Source organism: Panthera onca, chromosome B2 (assembly GCF_046562875.1).
Source record: "Panthera onca isolate mPanOnc1 chromosome B2, mPanOnc1 haplotype 2, whole genome shotgun sequence".
Classification (NCBI taxonomy): domain Eukaryota; kingdom Metazoa; phylum Chordata; class Mammalia; order Carnivora; family Felidae; genus Panthera; species Panthera onca.
In genome coordinates this window covers 136,494,765-136,514,241 of record NC_138343.1, presented here as the reverse complement: position 1 = coordinate 136,514,241, position 19,477 = coordinate 136,494,765, and the positions used below count along the sequence as shown (strand labels likewise).

At 38.9% G+C, this 19,477-nt stretch overlaps 1 protein-coding gene across 18 annotated transcripts in view; it reads left to right on the top strand.

Moving 5' to 3' along the window:
- Positions 1-19,477, top strand: part of SYNE1 (spectrin repeat containing nuclear envelope protein 1) — a 470,951-nt gene that overhangs the window by 197,174 nt on the left and 254,300 nt on the right. For all 18 annotated transcript variants that reach the window (XM_078447468.2, XM_078447476.2, XM_078447472.2 and 15 more), the window contains 11 exons: positions 502-729; positions 1,133-1,231; positions 2,804-2,994; positions 3,402-3,525; positions 4,738-4,904; positions 6,890-7,043; positions 10,407-11,035; positions 14,166-14,345; positions 16,505-16,655; positions 17,265-17,423; positions 19,253-19,435. In XM_078447468.2, the coding sequence (XP_078303594.2) occupies positions 502-729; positions 1,133-1,231; positions 2,804-2,994; positions 3,402-3,525; positions 4,738-4,904; positions 6,890-7,043; positions 10,407-11,035; positions 14,166-14,345; positions 16,505-16,655; positions 17,265-17,423; positions 19,253-19,435 (2,265 nt within the window). The remainder of the gene's footprint in view (positions 1-501; positions 730-1,132; positions 1,232-2,803; positions 2,995-3,401; positions 3,526-4,737; positions 4,905-6,889; positions 7,044-10,406; positions 11,036-14,165; positions 14,346-16,504; positions 16,656-17,264; positions 17,424-19,252; positions 19,436-19,477) is intronic.

Below are 19,477 nucleotides of genomic sequence, written 5' to 3'. Positions count from 1 at the left end.
GAAAATATGAAATACTCAACCAAGTTAGAGGGAAATTGAGTGAATGTCAATACTAGCATTTCTATGAGTTATTGGAACACAGTGCTCCCCAGATCCACTGGTTACAAGGCATAGCTCACAGGATAAGCGGGAATTCTCTGTACCTTTAGAGAGACTTCTAGTTTTCAGTAAGACATGAACTACAAAAATAAAAAAAAGTGAAATACAGGGACATCTCTCTGCTCACTTCACTGCAACAGGAGTAGGTATTTCCCTTTATTCTCTATGCAGTGAGCACGACCGCCATCAGTTTGTATTTTTCAGACACTCTACACATCTCTCCTCCCCAAATAAGGTCAGGAAACATGATGTTTGTTCATAGTTGCTCTCTAATAGCCCAAGTATGTTGAAATGTCAGCTAAGAAAATCTCTCCTAATTTTCTCTCTGTGCAGATAATCTGTTATTTCAGGAAGACAAGCTTGCTCAGCCTACATTGTCATTTTCCTTGTTTTAAATATTAGGTCATAATTCAGGAAATAGAAAGCAAGATCGGCTGCATAACAGAGCTAGAAGAAGCAGCTCAGTCTTTCGCTCAGTTTGTCACCACTGGAGAATCTGCTCGCATCAAAGCCAAGTTGACACAAATAAGAAGGTACTGGGAAGAACTCCGAGAGCATGCGCAGTGTTTGGAAGGAACAATCCTGGGACATTTATCTCAGCAGCAAAAGTTTGAAGAGAATCTTAGAAAGGTAAGAATGGGTCTGTGCGTGCCAAAGATACTATTGCCTATTGCATTTATAATGAAATGCAATACATAGTCCCGAAAGAGTAGACTAAGGGAAGATACAATTTGCCAATCATTTACCAAGTTGTCAATGATGACCAACTTTTTAAATATTCACGGGGTTCCTTTGTTGAGGTAATATAAAAATGTCATTATACATTGTGTTCAGATTAGGCATTAAGGCTTATCTATTCCTTTCAAACAGTGGGACACATCAATTTTAGATTTTTTTTAAAAAATATATCTATATATAGTATCATTATATTGAAAGTTATCCAAAAAGATAGGCATGCTGCTTCCTCAATAACTTTTTCTTCTTTGACATGCATTTTCCCCACCATTATTTTTGTATTTCACTAATGTTTTAGATCCAGAAGTCTGTCTCTGAATTTGAAGATAAACTTGCTGATCCAATTAAAATATGTTCTTCAGCCACAGAAACATACAAAATTCTCCAAGAACATATGGTAAGAGGAATCTGATAATTCCTGCTTGAAATCATAGTAAATATTTTTATGGCAGTTAAAATTGAAAGGATTTTTATGTTACTTGAGGAACGATACAGATCAAACATACTTCACGTAACACAGGAAATATAAGTACGCAAGTAAATCTTTATTAAAAAATTCATATGAAAGGAGTATTCATTTACAATGTATTTCTTTCTCATAATTAAGACATGTAACTTTTTCGGATTATAGCTTTAGTAAATTCTGTTACTTCTTGCAGGCATTATAAAAAATTAAATGTGCATAAAAAACTGCATGTGCATAGAAGATTTTAGATTCTAACTCACTACACCCAGATGTGCAAAGAATATGTTCTCACTAATCTTTCACTGATGACTAGTGTTTTTGGTCTGGTGCCTGAACTAGTAACTACTGTGAGGTGTTCTGCAAAGTAACAGACAGATGCCTTTGGTAAAATTTAGGGGAAGGAGCAGAGGGGGAGAATCAGGCATGAAAAAAAGCTAAAAAGAAATATGTTACTTAATATATATATACACACACGTTGTCCCTATATACGTGCATGGATGACACACGTTGTCCCTATATACGTGCATGGATGCACACATATAATGTGCCTAGGGCAGGAGCTACAGTGATAGAAAGCAAACAGTTGACAAAGGAATACCTGCAAAGGGGAGTGGAATTTATATCATTTGAATACTTAAAATAAGAATGCATTTTTTTAGGGCACCTGGGTGGCTCAGTTGGTTAAGCAGCCGACTCTTGGTTTCAGCTCAGGTCATGATCTCACGGTTTTCGAGTTCAAGCCCCCCGTCATACTCTGTACTGACAGCATGGAGCCTGCCTAGAATTGTCTCTCTCCCTCTCTGTCTCTGCCCCTCCGCCGTTCACACTCTTTCTCCGTCTCTCAATAAATAAATAAACATTAAAAAAAATAGTTAACTAAGTCAATAACTGAGTACCAGAGACGATAATATTCTATTTTTTCTAACATTTAGATTTCTTAAAGCAGATTATTTTTTTTCTCTGTCATCATTTATGATCTGTACAATGAGGATATTGAAAGAACACAACTCTAAAGATTCTTATGAAGATTAAATGCATTTATATGAAATGTACATAACACTGAGGCACCGTTATTATCACTCCTGTTAGCAAACATGTCAGCTATATCACTCCCCATATATTTTTGATAGAGATGATTGCATGTTACATATAGTTCTTACAAATTAAACAGAGCGTGTTTTAAAACATGTATTTGGCATAAAATGAATAATAATTTTCACAAATTATCTGCATCGTTAAGGGAAAGTTGAAATTATTCAGATATACAGCAATAAATTCTTATTTGGGGAAAAACCTTTCCATTTTCATTTTTGACTTCTATATGCATGAAGTAACTCTCTCACTGACGATGTCTTGCTGAAGATCATGGCCAGAGTCATTTTTATTCCATTGCTGGTTATCATGACTTAGGGAAAATTTGGGGTGGTGACAGGTCTCAAAGAAAGACGTAAGCCTCATTTCTTGATGTTGTGCTTCCTTTGCTGTCCTTTTGCCTCATGTCAGGACCTCTGCCAGGCCCTGGAGGCGCTGAACAGTGCAGTGACCACAGTCTCAGCCAGCGCCCAGAAGGTGGCTAACAGAGGCACCTCCTCCGTTCAAGAGGCCGCGGCCCTGCAGCAGAGGTACGAGGAGACACGGAGTCGGGCCAAGGAGAGGCAGGCTGTGCTCGAGAACCTGCTGGCCCACTGGCAGAGGTGAGCCACTTTCCTTCCCGAGTTGGCAGCATGGATTTCAACTGCCACTCGTAGGTAGGAAATTCCGGACCAGCTGTTGGGAAACAGTCATCCCAGTGGTAAAACACATCAACTCATGTGTCTAATATGGGAACATCTTGGTCTTTGTTAGATGATGAAGATCCCTGAGAGTGGAGAGGATATATATGTACCTTCGTATTACACAGATAGAAACGTGTGTACAAATACCTATATGAACGTGAAGGGAATGGGCTTTTTATTCTTCTTTTGCCTTCATATCTAGGAATAATGTAACTGACATTGTATTATTTGTAATGGTTAGTGTTGGACCCTGCAACTTTGGAAACGTTGAGTTTTCCGGCATGATAATCTTGGATTAATTCGTTTCTCACCTCTGCTTTCTTTAGGCTAGAGAAAGAATTGTCAACCTTTTTAACCTGGTTAGAGCGGTGTGAGGCAATAGCCAGTTCTCCAGAAATGGACATTTCTGCAGACAGAGTCAAAGTAGAGAGTGAACTTCAATCAATACAGGCAAGTTTATGTTCACATTTTCTCCTTGCTTGACTTTGAGGGTTTCCCACACTCTTGGTCCTGCTGCCTTTCTGTTTTATTGTACACTGACATTGTTCATTAATCGCCCAAAGGGTCGCTCCTCAGAAGGAGAAAGTCAGTCCCAGTGACTGTTTCCTGCTTTGAGGTTAGAGAGCAATCATCAGTCCACAATGAAAAACAAGTTCTTATTTTTTTTAAAATACACCATAAGGTGTTCTAAGAAGGGAAGTCACAGCTCTTTTTCTTAAAAATGACACAAAGCTATCTGGCCATATAAAACTATTCCTACACATCTCTACACAGAACGTAAGTGCTATGTGGGTTAGGGGACCAGGAGGGGGCTGAAGGCTCCGAGATCCTTGCATCCGGGCACAGTATCTGCCAAACTGCCTCACGCTGTGCTCTGAACCTTCCTTGTACATCCACACAGTCTGGCTGTGTGTGTTTTGTCCTGCTCAGCCTAGGTCCCAGTTCTGCTTTATGATCTTTCCTGCCATCCACAGGCTATGTACTCCTTCCTCCGAAACCTGTAGCACGTTTCCTCGTATCACACACATTGGCCTCATTCAGGAGGGGAGAAAGCATGGTGACAGGCATCTGCTATGTGCCACACTACATTATAATCCCACTCAATGCCATGTTACGAGTGTTTATCTTCCATCTCGTATTAGATGGGAACCACAATTTTTATGCACCCCTCACAGCACCTCAGAGATTCGTCGCCTGATTAAAAATAAGTCATTCTGTGGCATGAAAACAAAATGAAGAGCCTTAAAGTTTCCCAGTTTGGGAAATATAGTCTCTAAAGGAAGAGGGAGACCATGTTCCTGGTACCCAGAATCCCATCTCTATTATTGTTAGAAATGCATTGTTTCTCTTTAGCAATAGCTTTCCTTTGATTCGCTTGACCTCCTCCGTTTCTTCATCTTGAAAGCAATTCTGCAGAAAGAAAGTTGCCTAACTCAATAGAACTCAGACTTCAGAAAACGAATTCAGGTCTTAGTAGCATTTTAAATGTTTCATTAAAGGTTAAGCAAATTCATTCTCAATCGGGTAATAAAAACTCTCTTTAGGCCTGGTCCCAATGACTTCTGTTTTGCAAAGCCTTTGGACAACAACCACCTGTGTCACATGGTCCTTCTTCGTTGATCATGCTGGGATGAGATCTACAATGTTTTCTGTTTCTTTCAGGCACTGCAAAACGAACTTGTATCCCAGGCCTCAGTCTATAGCAACCTTTTGCAATTGAAGGAATCACTATTTTCAGTGGCCTCCAAAGATGATGTGAAAATGATGAAACTACATTTGGAGCAGTTGGATGAGAGATGGAGAGATTTGCCACAGATAATTAGCAAAAGGTTGGGTTTTCTAAAAAAAAAAAATAAATTATATCATTCTTTTTTTTAAAATGGTTAGCATATAAGGTAAGAAAACAGAGTTTTGTTTGCTTTTACTTAACCAAACTATTCAGATAAGTATAGATGGGGGAAAAATTACTTTTTCATTTAAAAAATAAAAGTGCTCCAGCAAAGGAAATAATCAACAAAACTAAAAGACAACCTACTGAATAGAAGATATTTGCAAATGACATACCCAATAAAGGGTTAGTATACAAAATATATAAAGAACTTACAAACAAAATATATCAATATGTAAAGAACTTAATAAGAACTGATACAACTCAACATCCAAAAAATAATCCAATTAAAAATGGGCAGATGACATGAACAGACGTTTCTCCAAAGACGTGGAGGTGGCCAACAGATACATGAAAAGATGCTAAACATCACTTATCATCAGAGAAATGCAAATCAAAACCACAATGAGACTATCACATGACATCTGTCAGAATGACTAAAATCCAAAACACAAGTGTTGACGAGGATGTGGAGAAAAAGAAACCCTCATGCACTGTTGTGGAAATGCAAACTGGTGCAGTCACTGTGGAAAACAGCATGGAGGTTCCTCGAAAAAATTAAAAATAGAATTACCATGTGATCTAGTAATTCCACTATTGAGTATTTACCCAAAGAATACAAAAACACATTTGAAAAGATATATGCATCCCTATGTTTACAGCAGCATTATTTACAACAGCCAAATTATGGAAGCAGCCCAAGTGTCCACTGATAGATGAATAGACAAAGAAGACGTGGTATGTATACAATGGAATATTACTCAGCCACGAAAAAGAATGAAATCTTACCATTTGCAACAACATGGATGGATCTAGACAGTATATGCTAAGCAAAATAAGTCAGTCAGAGAAAGACAAATACCATATGACTTCACTTATATGTGGCATTTAAGAAACAAAACAAATGAGCAAAGAAAAAAAAAGAGACAAAGTTAAGAAACAGATTCTTAATTATAGAGAACAAACTGATGGTTACCAGAGGGGAGGTGCGTGGGGGAATGGGTGAAATAGGTGAAGGGGATTAAGAACACTTATTGTGATGAGCACTGGATAATGTATAGAGTTGTTGACTCACTATATTGTACACCTGAAACTAATATAACCCTGTATGTTAACTATAGTGGAATTAAAATTTTAGTTTATTTATTTATTTATTTATTTATTTAAATGTTTTATTATTTATTTTTGAGAGAGAGTGTGAGAGTGCTAATGAGGGAGGGGCAGAGAGAGAGGGAGACAAACGATCCAAAGGGATTAGCACAGAGCCCGATGTGGGGCTCAAACTCACAAACCGTGAGATTGTGACTGAGTCCAAATTAAGAGTCAGATGCTTAAGGGACTGAGCCACCAAGGTGCCCCTGGAATTAAAATTTTTAAAAAAGAAAGAAAAGAACCTCAAAGTGCTCAAAAATTAGCATTTCTGATGAGTTTCAGTCCAAAATTTCAGTCTTACATTTAGGGCAAATGATCAAACTGGTTGCAATATATCGAAACAGAAAGGGTTGCTCATGTTTGTATTGTTTTTGCCCAAGCTGTTTGTGTACAGGAAAAAAATGGTAATTAGAATTTTGCCTCACATGGTATTCCTCCACTGAGGCAGTCGCAGTGTGGTGCAGGGCTGTATCAGATGAGGTCAGAGAAGTTGACTATGTGGGTCCCTCATAGACCACAATTTTGGTTTTGGAGTTCACCTTCCTAGGTGCTATAGGAAATTGCCTCCATGTTTAAGCTTGGCAGATAATGTTCTGATTACATTAAAACCATTCCTGGCTGTTACCTACAGAGTGAATTGTAGGGTCTTGATTTGTCATTGTATGTATGACCACATCACTTTTGCCCTTGTTTAAACTTACTGCAAAAATGTGTCATTGTCTTTTTCTGTTCATCTGCGGGACGTTTTAACTTTTAACACCTTTCTCTACATAGGATTAATTTTCTTCAGTCTGTGGTCTCTGAACACCAGCAATTTGATGAACTGCTGCTTTCCTTTTCTGTCTGGATTAAGCTATTTCTCAGTGAATTACAAACTACTTCGGAGATAAGCATAACAGACCATCAGGCAGCATTTGCTAGGCACAAGGTAAAGTGCATTCTTTTAAGATCAAAGAATTTATTCATAAAAGAGAGTCCTTGAATTATAAAGAAAAGCAATATTTTTTTTAAATATCCAACCATTTGACAGCAAGTTAACCTTGCATTCATATGCAAATGTTTTAATAATTGAGCATATGGGTCCAGGCAATGTGTTATGCAGATCAATTAAGCAGATAAAACCACCTCAGATAAAATAGGCAATCACGTTAAGACACTGTTACTTCAAAAAATGATTTCTAGGGTAAAGGGACAAGAATGTTCCTTTTTAAACTTCTTGGTTTGTTTTGTTCCAATGTTGAAAACAAATGTTGCAGGATTTTTTACCTTAAGACCCAGGGTTCCTTGTCTCGCTGCTTTGAAGAATGAAGAGGTAGACACAGAATAAAATGAGCAGCAGGCACAAGCTTATTAGAGTTTAAGATCAGAAAGCAAGAATAGTATGAAAGCTCTCTTTGCAGACAAGGGGCATTCAAAAGTGAACGGCCGAGACTAGGGGCACCTGAGTGGCTCAGTTGGTTGAACGTCCGACTTCTTTCCCTATCATACTAATAGTGAATTCCAATGCTTTAATGATACAGTTTTTCTGAATTACTCTTTAGGTTGAAAGTTATTTAAAATTCACGATTTATTTTCCTTATTTATAAATTATGTGTAATATCTATCCTGGCATAAAAAAAATATTTAAAAAATCAGATATTGATCAAGTATTGGGGTAGTTGGAGATAAGCTACATAATAAACTTATAACAATATTTAATGATAAAACATTTAATATTTATTGAGTGCTCACTTTGTGCCAGCTCTGCTAATTGGATTTCCCCAGAGGAATAGTACTTGGTCATATCGTTATGACCTCAAGTAGTTTTATCACTTAGAGCAAGTGCCCACTGAAGTTGGGCTCCTACCCTAGAAAGCAACAGGGAGATGGGGGCACTATCTTCCTTCATGATTATATTTCAAAAGTGTTACCAAACTGAAAAGAGTTCATTTGCCATCATGCAACAGAAAACCAAATACCATAGCACTGGGCTTTTGCAGAGGGAAAGATTTATTGCCAAGCACAGAGATAAGAGGCTGGCTCAGATTTGTCTCCCCAGAGGGTTGGGGTTGGGTGCATTTAAGGATAAGGAGTTAAGATGGATATAGGGGAAAAGGGAGGTATTCTCCTTTCTGAGCTGTGCATTCAGGAATTGTGTCTTTCATGGGACACATGTTCATTAGATGGCGGTATGAGCATGACCAGCTGGGGGAGATCGAGGGGTATATATCATCATAGAGGTTACTCTATATCACTTTTGGTCCCTTCTGCACAACTGCAAGGATTCTTCCCAGCTTGCTCTAGTCTTTGCTCATCTGTGGTCACTCAGCTTCTACAACAAAACAAGCTCATAAATCAGTCACATCAACCAGAGTTTCCTTAGGGTAAAACCATCAAGCATTTGTTAACTCAGTGTGTTGGTTTGGAAAGGACGTCTCCCATGTTCCTGAGAAACGTTCTTGGGTTGTAACTGTACAGAAACTTTTAAAAAGATTTGTATCTCAAAAGGGCAGAGAATGAATTTGTAAATTCTCCTAAGTCAAGGCTCAAAGAAGCTTTCTAAAGTGTAATAGTCAAGCTGAGGAGAATATTAAGGCCATTGTGGTCAAAATTAAGATAGTAATTTCTCTTTAATGGGAGCCATGCTGAGATTGTCAGCAATGCTCTAAGAGATTTCAAACATGATTTATTGTGAGCAAGTCAGATTTCCTATACAATAGTCTCATGGAGTTCATATTCATTTCTGTAAAGGAGGGAGCTAAAACCTTATATTTTCATCTGCTTCACCCAGTGCCTCTAACGAGAGGCTAATCTATTCCTATTATTCTTTCCTACAACTCTTGTTAGAATTAGCTTTAGTGTGTGTGTGTGTGTGTGTGTGTGTGTGTGTGTGTTAAAAATTTCAGACTACAATATATTTTATATATAGCATATATATATAGTATTGTTATATATATATATATATATATATATATATATATATATATATATATGAGAGAGAGAGGGAGAGAATTGTTAAAAAAACAAAAAATTAACTGAGTAAATCTGAAGATCTAACTGGCTTTATTAAATAATTTGTGAATCAAGCAGTATCCCATCCAGCAAATAGGAAGGAGCTCAGAGGGGTTGTACAAAATGGAAGGTTTCCCCAGGAAGGAGAGTGGGACAAGGAAGTTCTTAGCAAAAGAAAAGAAAAGATCCTTTCAGGCAAGGTCACTTTCCCTTAGGGGTTGAGCTGGGGTCTTATCTTGTAGATGACCTCATCTTCCTTGGATGGGGGAGGGGGGAGGAGAGGCCCCTTGTGACAGATTACTTCATGGCCAGAAAACTCCTGACTGACAAGTTAACACTATATTTCTGGAGGAGTCTGAAACTGCAGTTGGGTTAAGTATGAAGTGCCAGTTTGGTGACATGACCTACCATAAGTGACTCCATTATGGGCCGGTGATTGGTTTTTTGACTATAAATATAAAATAGTATTATATATACTATAATATAGTATTTACATATTATATATACTAGAACTATGTACATACATATATATTTTAAATCTTCCAAATTATGCATATATATGTATGTATTTATATAAAATTTCCTTTTACTATTTCTGTGCATGATGACAGTCTTTTCCACGGAACAAATTAGTTTCAAATCAGCGTTGTGTTTCACGTGAAACATATAGACGAGAAATTGGGAAATTTTAACAACGTCTCTGAAAGATTCGCTAAAGATGGCCTTTAAATCCTACACCATCCGTTGCATTTAAAATGTATCTTTGTTAATTGTTTTTTTTTAAGTTTATATATTTATTTTTGAGAGAGAGACAGCACACGCAGGGTAGGAGCAGAGAGAGGGAGAGAGAGAATCCCCAGCGGGCTCCGTGCTGATAAGCACAGAGCCTGAGGCCGGGCTCGAACTCACAAACTGTGAGATTGTGACCTGAGCCGAAATCAAGAGTGGGATGCTAAACGCCTGAGCCACCCAGGCGCCCCCGTTTAAAATGTATGTTGAGGGGCGCCTGGGTGGCTCAGTCGGTTGAGCGCCGACTTCGGCTCAGGTCACGATCTCGCGGTCCGTGAGTTCGAGCCCCGCATCGGGCCCCTGTGCTGACAGCTCAGAGCCCGGAGCCTGTTTCAATTCTGTGTCTCCCTCTCTCTGACCCTCCCCCATTCATGCTCTGTCTCTCTCTGTCTCAAAAATAAAATAAAACGTTAAAAAAAAAAAATGTATGTTGACACCACAAATCCTGAATATGTCCGTGTCATTAGCCGCAGGGTATCTGAGCCATCAATACCCCTCTCTTCCCTTCCAGGACCACGAAGCGGAAGCAGAGAGCAAAATGGGAGACTTGCAGAGCCTGCGGGATCACCTGGCGAAGCTGGGGGCTCTGGGTCGAGCTGAGGACCTCCACCTCCTGCAGGGCAAGGCTGAGGACTGCTTCCAGCTGTTTGAGGAGGCCAGCCAGGTGGTGGGAAGGCGGCAGCTTGCCCTGTCCCAGTTGGCTGAATTCCTACAGTGCCACGCCTCTCTGTCAGGGGTTCTCCACCGGCTGAGGCACACGGTGGAAACCACCGACAGTATGAATAAGAAACAGACTGACTTATTAAAAAAGGACCTAAATCGTGCGATTCAAGATGCCAAAACATTAGAATCTACGGCCGTCAGTCTTGACGGCATTCTCGCCAAAGCCCAATACCATCTTAAAAGTGGAAGTTCCGAGCAAAGGACTTCCTGCAGAAGCACAGCTGATCACCTCTGTTTTGAGTTAGAGAGGATCCAGAACCTTCTGGGAACTAAGCAGAGTGAAGCAGATGCCCTGGCAGTATTGAAAAAAGCATTCCAAGACCAGAAAGAGGAGTTGCTGAAAAGCATCGAGGACATCGAAGAAAGGACGGACAAAGAGAGGCTGAAAGAGCCTACGCGTCAAGCTCTTCAGCAGAGGTAGGAAGAAACCGCCGGGGCCAGCTGTGCGGTCTATTCTTTCTTTGCTCTAGAATTAACTCTCGTGCAACACTTTAACAGGATCGTATTTAGCAACTTCTTTTAATATTCTGAGGGTAAAATTAATGACTAATTTGTACTTAAGAAGTACTAAAATTTAGGGGCGCCTGGGTGGTGCAGTCGGTTAGGCATCCGAGTTCGGTTCAGGGCTTGTGCTCTATGCTGACAGCTCAGAGCCTGGAGCCTGTTTTGGATTCTGTGCCTCCCTCTCTCTCTGCCTGCCCCTCTCCCCACTGGCACTCTGTCTCCCTCTCTCTCAAAAATAAATAAACATTTAAAAAGAATTAAAAAAAAAGAAGTACTAAAATTTCTTTGGTTCCCTTAAGGATTTTCCTAAGGGCTGTGTCTGTGTAAGCCACTCTAAGATCTTATTTATAACAGACTATACAGATTATGTTATCTATTTTTATTTTTTTATTCACAAAATTTTTTTTTATTTATTATTTTTGAGAGAGCAGGGAGGGAGCAGAGAGACAGCAGGGGGTAGAGGATGCAAAGCAGACTGTGCTGAGAGCAGAGCCCAAAGCAGGGCTTGAACTCACAAACCGTGAGATCATAACTTGGGTCGAGGCCAGACACTTAACCGACTGAGCCACCCAGGCGCCCCATGTTATCTATTTTTAAACAACGTTTAGCTGTGAGGAGAAAGGCCTCGTCTGCTGTAGTACAAATGAAGGCAGAGGATTCGAGTCGCTTTGTAGTCCTGGTGGTAAAAATCTGAGGGAATTCTTCCTGGTGGCAGCCAGCCCCTCAAAAAGACTGGAGCAAGCTCATTAGCTGAGAGTGAGGGGCAGGATATTGGCGGAAAGAAAATGGTATAAAGTGGTTCTTCAGTAGGACATGGAAATGATGTCTCTGGAAGCTTGGTAAGGTTTGAGATTTGCATTCCTTCACTTAAAGTGAAACCAGTCAGCTTGGCAGAGCAGTTTTCACCAACTACTTTTGACTGTTTGCTCAGAGGTATGGAGAAGGCAGAGAAGTGGGCTTAAGCTAAGGTGGGGTTTTGTCAGGTGAGTTTAATAGAGAACCGAAGGGATCAGGGGTATTTTTCTACCGTAATTTTGAAAGTCATTTTTTCCTCTAATACTATAACCTTCATCTCAATCTTATCTCTTCTTCTTCTTTTTTTAATGTTTACTCATTTACTTTCAGAAAGAGAGAGAGAGCAAGACAGCATGAGCAGGGGAGGGGCAGAGAGAGAGAGGGAGAGAGAGAATCCCAAGCTGGCTTCTCGCTGTTAGTACAGAGCCTGACGTGGGGCTTGATCTCATAAACTGGGAGATCATGACCTGAGCTGAAATCAGGAGTCAGAGGCTTAACCGACTGAGCCACCCAGGTGCCCTCATGTTATTGTTCCTTCTTAAAAGTTTTTTTTTTTTTTTTTTTTTAACATTTATTCATTTTTGAGAGAGACAGAGACAGAGCATGAGTGGGGAAGGGGCAGAGAGAGAGGGAGACACAGAATCCAAAGCAGGCTCCCGGCCCTGAGCTGTCAGCACAGAGCCCGACGTGGGGCTCAAACCCACGAACTGTGAGATCATGACCTGAGCCAAAGTCAGCCGCTTAACCGACTGAGCCACCCACGTGCCCCTTATTTTTCCTTCTTAATAGACCTTTTTCCCCACTTATGTTCTCAGGGTCATTTCTCTTCCACTTTTTTCAGGGGGCAGAGAAACATCTGAAATGTGTTCATACCAAGGTGTCCATAATCGATAAGGATTGTGTCGATCTCGCCAAGACCATTGTGATGTGCTTCCTTTTAACTGGAATCAAGCATTTAGCAAAGGCTTATAGTTAGATAATAATGGCTCTTGAGGCTAACACGCCTTGTGAGCAATAAGCTGACTAGTGTAACAACAAACTTACAAAAAGGAATACAATTTGAGATGGAATAATAGCCTCCAGAGGAAAGACAACATGAGGAGCCAAGTACAGCAAAAGAACAAAGAGCTCACCCAGGGAGTCAGCAATCGGGTTGGTGCTGCAGGGCAGAATGGCTCTCCCTGGCCTAATTAGGTTACACAGACAGGCGATCCTAAAATTGTTGGAGAAGAAGGCCAGGATTGGGCTCAAGAGCCATGTCAATACCTCTAACACTGAACTCACCAAAATCACACAGATATTATAGAAAACGTTGCACTGAATTGACGGGTTTATTAAGCTCCAACCATACTTCCGCTTCACTGTGCAACCTTGGGCAAATCCCCTGTCTTCTTGTAAGGTGCAGATAATGATAATGCCTGCTCTTAACCACTTCATTTGGGGAATTAAATGGAATGGTGCACGTGCACTCACTTTATCAACTTTGCAGCGCTGCACCAAAATGCAAGAATCTATGAGTCCATGGCTGCCTCTACGTGGCCACATTTTACAAGTGCTCAAAGAGTAATTTATTAGGGACAAAAAATAAAGCTATTTTTATTTGAAAGGAAACAACTGTTTTCTTAAATATTATTATTTTACATGAATTGGACCTCAGGGCACAGAAGGACTTTTTACCAAAGACCTTATGGTAAGGACTCACCTACTTTACCTACAAGTCCAGCCCTAGTCTTTCAAGTCTTATACTGTGAAAGCAAAATAGAAAGAGAATACAGACTTAATAGAAAGTTGTTGATGAACAGCGAAAATGACTTTAAATGTTTCCTAAGGTAGAGTATGAATTCTGCAAATTTAAGTTTAAAAGGCATCATTCTCAGTTGAGGTACCTTAATTTAATTGCTGTGTTAAAAGTTTTTCTGGATATCTGGGGCTCCTTGGAGGCTCAGTCTGTTAAGCATCCAACTTCAGCTCAGGTCATGATCTCTTGCCTTGTGGGCTTGAGCCCCGCGTCGGGCTCTGTGCTGACAGCTCAGAGCCTGGAGCCTGCTTCGGATTTCTGTGTCTCCCTCTCTTTGCCCCTCCCCCACTTGCGTGCACACGCACGCAGTGTCTCTCTCTCTCTCTCAAAAATAAACATTAAAAAATTAAAAAAAAAAAAGTTTTTCCAGATAGCTATAGGTGTGCTTTATGGAGAAGAAATATTCTTACCTTTAATAAGTTAATAATGTAATAACATTTTGATTCACAGGCTGAGAGTCTTTAATCAGTTAGAGGATGAATTGAATTCTCATGAGCATGAACTATGTTGGTTGAAAGACAAAGCTAAACAAATTGCTCAGAAAGATGTGGCCTTTGCATCTGAGGTCGACAGGGAGATAAACCGCTTAGAGGTCACCTGGGATGATACCAAAAAACTAATTCATGAAAAGTAAGTAAAAATCCTCTCAGTTGTTGTTTTTAACTTTCTATTTTGTGGCATTGGGCTGTTGTCTGTTGATTTGCGTTGGTGTGATCGAGTTGAGTATCTTTTGCCACCTTAGGTATTCTGTGTCTCTCATACGTTAAAAATTTAGTCCTACAAAACTTTATTGAGGAAGATGTCTTGAAATAACAATGGTAGGTGAAATGTAGCGCTTAAAAGCAGGAGTTGTCAACAATTACAAAGGGCTACTGTGAGAGTCTTAACCTCTGATTTTCTTTTTTTGTTTTGTTTTCCTTGTTTATAATTAAGGTATGATATACGTATAATAAATTTCATCCTGTTAAGTGTATGCCCTTGTATGAGTTTAACACACATTCAGTTTATGATTACACACATACTGTGTAAGTATTACTACGATCAACTCTTGTATAATCATTCCACCACCTGAAAAAAATCCTCCTGTGTCTCATTGTGATCAACCCATCCCCCATGTCTAGTCCCTGGCAGCTGTTGATCAGTTTTATGTCTCTGTAGTATTATTTTTCTCAGAATCACATACAAATGGATTCTTTCCAGTTTGGATGATTGTAAATAAAGCATCTATAAACATTCATAGTCAATTGGGTGCATGTGCCTAAGTTTTTACTGCACTTGGGTAAATACCTTCTTTTGCTTAGCATAATGTACATTGTTATTTGTATTAATAACATCTATTCTTTTTTATAGCTGAATAATATTCGATTTAATAGGTGTACCACAGCTTATTCATTCACCAGTTGATGGATATTTGAACTCTTTCCAGTTTAATGACTATCAAAAAGCATCTATAAACATTCATGTTCAATTTTTTTTATGTACATAAGTTTTTTTGTTGTATATTATAGATTATTAACGTAAGCTTTTAGAAAGTTAACTGTGTTGTAAAATTTTATTCCATTATATTGAATATTCTCTTAAACTGTGATTTGTTAGAGATTGCACAGTATTCACTTATAAGAATATATTAGAGTTTATTCAATTAATAGCCTATTTTGGGGGTGCCTGGGTGGCTCAGTTGGTTAGGCATCCAACTTTGACCCAGGTCATGATCTCACAATTTGTGAGTTAGAGCCCCGCATCAGGCTCTGTGCTGATGGCTCAGAGCCTGGAGCCTGCTTCGGATTCTGTGTCTCCCCCTCTCTCTGCCCCTCTCTAGCTCATGCTCTCTCTCTCTCTCTCTCTCTGTGTCAAAAATAAATAAGCTTAGGGGCGCCTGGGTGGCCCAGTCGGTTAAGCGTCCGACTTCGGCCAGGTCACGATCTCGCGGTCCGTGAGTTCGAGCCCCGGGTCAGGCTCTGGGCTGATGGCTTGGAGCCTGGAGCCTGTTTCTGATTCTGTGTCTCCCTCTCTCTCTGCCCCTCCCCTGTTCATGCTCTGTCTCTCTCTGTCCCAAAAATAAATAAAAAAAAAACATTGAAAAAAAAAAATAAGCTTAAAAAAATTAATAGCCTATTTTTAACATTTGGGTTATTTCTATTTTTTTCTCCTATTATAAATAATGATGTAAAGAATATAATTTTACCTCAATTGTAGTGTACATCTTTTTCTTTGGAAAAATTCCTACATGTAGAATTGCCTGCTCAGAGACATTTTATACTTATAAACAAAAACTATCTTCTTATTTTCACAATTTTAAGAGGATTCAAATTCAATGAAAATTTATGTCATTGAAATGGAAAACAACATCCTCATGTGTATTTTACTTATTAAGCAGTGTTATTTTGTTTTTTGGTGTGGGGGTTTTGTTTTATTTTGTTTTGTTTGCTTCCTCTTAATATATACCACTATGATGCAATTAAACAACAAAAAAAATTAAAAAAAAAAACAAAGATTGTTGGTATCTACATAAGTTTTAGTTGTCAAGAACATATTTTTTCTTGTCATTGAGGTCACATATTTGTTTTAATGACTGTGTTCATTCTTCATTCACTGAAACAATTTGGCCATTAGAGTTGAGTTGGCTTGATCAGCACTCTTTTGACCTCAATGGGTAGAAATATGGTTTCCTCTTGATTCCAGCAGCCATCTATGAATACATTTGTGTGGTTACATATCAAATCCAATCATAGAGAATCTTTCCCTTTCATACATCATAATAAGTGATATCTTTTCTTTAATTATTATAGCCAGGGTCAATGCTGTGGACTTATTGACTTAATGAGAGACTATCAGAACCTGAAGTCAGTTGTTTCTAAAGTCCTAGAAAATGCCAACAATGTGCTTGCAACCAGAACTACTATGAAAGATCAGGAGGATCTTAAATGGGCTTTATCCAAGGTAATAATTCAAAATCTATTTATCTTAGGGGTGCTTGGGTGGCTCAGTCGGTTAAGTGTCCAGCTCTTGATCTTAGCTCAGGTCATGTTCTTGGGGTTTGTGAGTTCGAGCCCTGCATTGACTCTGCTGGCAGTGCAGAGCCTGCTTGGGACTGTCTCTCTCTCTCTCTCTCTCTCTCTCTCTCTTTCTCTCTCTCTCTCTCTCTCTCTCTCTCTCTCCCCATCTCAGACTCTGCCCCTCCTCCACACTCTCTCTCTCTCCAAGTAAATAAACTTAAAAAAAAAGATATCTATATAAGTTTTTTAAAAATGCATTTATTTTAGTAGACTTAGTAGGTCTTATTTTCACTTATAATGAATTCTCTACAAAACTCTTGTCAGTACATATAGAGGTAGAACATTCATGCTGACAAACTCAACTTGTTTTGTTTTGTTTTAGGAATACTGATATCCTAGTATTCTAGCCATTCAAAAAAATATATAGTTCATTCATATCACTGGTTTCCGCATAAGGTCAAACCATGAAATAAATTTCTCAGAGGCAAATGGTTTTGAACACCTGACTTATCGCTGATTATTTTATTAATTAAAGAAACATTTATGTCCACAGCATGAAAGTGTCAAGAATGAAATGTGTAATAAACAGAAAGAATTGGATAACTTTACAAGTAAAGGAAAACAGTTATTATCTGAGCTGAAAAAAATTCACAGTGGTGATTTCAACCTCGTGAAAACAGACATGGAGAGCACTGTGGACAGATGGCTGGATGTAAGATAATCACCTGGATTGTATGAACAGTTTAAATATTCATATTTGTCTATCATATTAGGGGGTAAAGGATTATTCGGGGATGTGAATCTCATCTTTAGCTTTTAATGCTACAGACAAAATGACATTTTTAAGAAAAACAATATTCACATAAAGTTTAGAATTAGTAAAAAAAAGGTTATTTGATTTATTTTGTTAATATTCAGTGGCAGTTTTCTAGAATTTAACTTGGTAGCTTCAATCACAACAAATTTATAACTCTAAATGGTTTTTTTCCCCTCAAAACTCTGAGATTATGGATAAAAATTGAAGAGTAACTTATAAATGTCCTACAGAATATTAAACTATAATGTATAATCACTTAGAGTACTAAGACTATATTTGCATTGTATAAATCAGACTTGTAGTTTACATCCTTGGGTATTTGTTCTTGCTCTGTCATTTACTAGTTGTGTGACCAGTGAACAACTTGATCTCTCTGGAACTCTACATCTCAATCCAGACATGTTTTACGTTAACTTCCAGCTCAAAAATCCTGTGATTCTGTTGCCTTTCTGTTAACCTACAGTGCATTACTATTGATTAAATTACTTAAACTATATTACTAAAGTTAGATATTGATAACTGTGTACTATAATCAAATAATTAGAGAACTGCAGGAAACCTTACTTGCCTCCACTTTAAAAAAAACAAAACAGGGACGCCTGGGTGGCTCAGTCGGTTAAGCATCCGACTTCGGCTCAGGTCATGATCTCACGGTTCGTGAGTTCGGGCCCCGCGTCAGGCTCTGTGCTGACAGCTCAGAGCCTGGAGCCCGTTTCAGATTCTGTGTCTCCCTCTCTCTCTGCCCCTCCCCTGTTCATGCTCTGTCTCTCTGTCTCAAAAATAAATAAACGTTAAAAAAATTTAAAAAAATAAAATAAAAACAAAACAAAACAAAACATCCTTGGTGTGCCTGGGTGGCTCAGTCAGTTAAGCATCTGACTGGATTTCGGCTCAGGTCATGATCTCACAGATCCTGAGTTCGAGCCCCACATTGGGCTCTGTACTGGCAGTGCAGAGCCTGCTTGTGATTTTCTCTCTCTCTGCCCCTCCCCTGCTCTCTCTCTCTCTCTCTCTCTCTCTCAAAATGAATAAACTTAAAAAAAAACAAACATGCCTAGGGCACCTGGGTGGCTCAGTCAGTTAAGTGTCAGACTTCATCTCAGGTCGTGATCTCACGGTTTGTGAGTTTGAGCCCCGTGTCGGGCTCTGTGCTGACAACTTAGAGCCTGGAGGCTCTCTCTTTCAAAAATAAATAGACATTAAAAAAATGTTAAAAAACATTCTTACTGCAGGAAGAGTATTAAGCAATAGTGTTTTACTTTAGACAAAGTTGGTTGTTGTCCTACATATTTATTTATTCTATAAATATGTTCATGTCTAATTTATGTCCACTTTTCTACTTCAGCATTACAAATAAAAGTGCTTATTGTGTTCCTTTCAAAAATAAGTATAATACTGTCCTAGATGGACCCTTATCCTAGAGAATGTTATATTATAATTGACTCCAATAATCCTGTTCTTAGTTTCCCAACTTACAAATGAAAATCAAATGTCTCAGAAATTCAGTCAACTCTCCCAATGACAGAAACAATTTATGTAATAGTTAGCATTTATTTGAGTCAAGTGCACGAATTCCCTTATAATAATTTTTGTAAAACTTTGTTTTTCAGTGAGAATATAGTTTTTGATTGAGGAAGCATTGACATTATTTAGCAATTTGGTGAGGCAAGGAGCATCTTAAAGCCTCAGACTAATAGTGACATGGCTTCTGTTTTCTATCCCAGGTATCAGAGAAAATTGAGGAAAACATGGATAGGCTGAGGGCAAGCCTGACCATTTGGGGTGATGTACTTTCAAGTAAAGACGAGATCGACGGATGGTCAAACAATTCTGTTCCACAGTTGGCCGAAAGCATCAGTAACCTGAATAATAGCGTCAGAGCAGAAGAATTCCTTAAAGAATTTGAGGTAAATTGACCACATCTACATATGTGAGCCTGTGAGCTTATT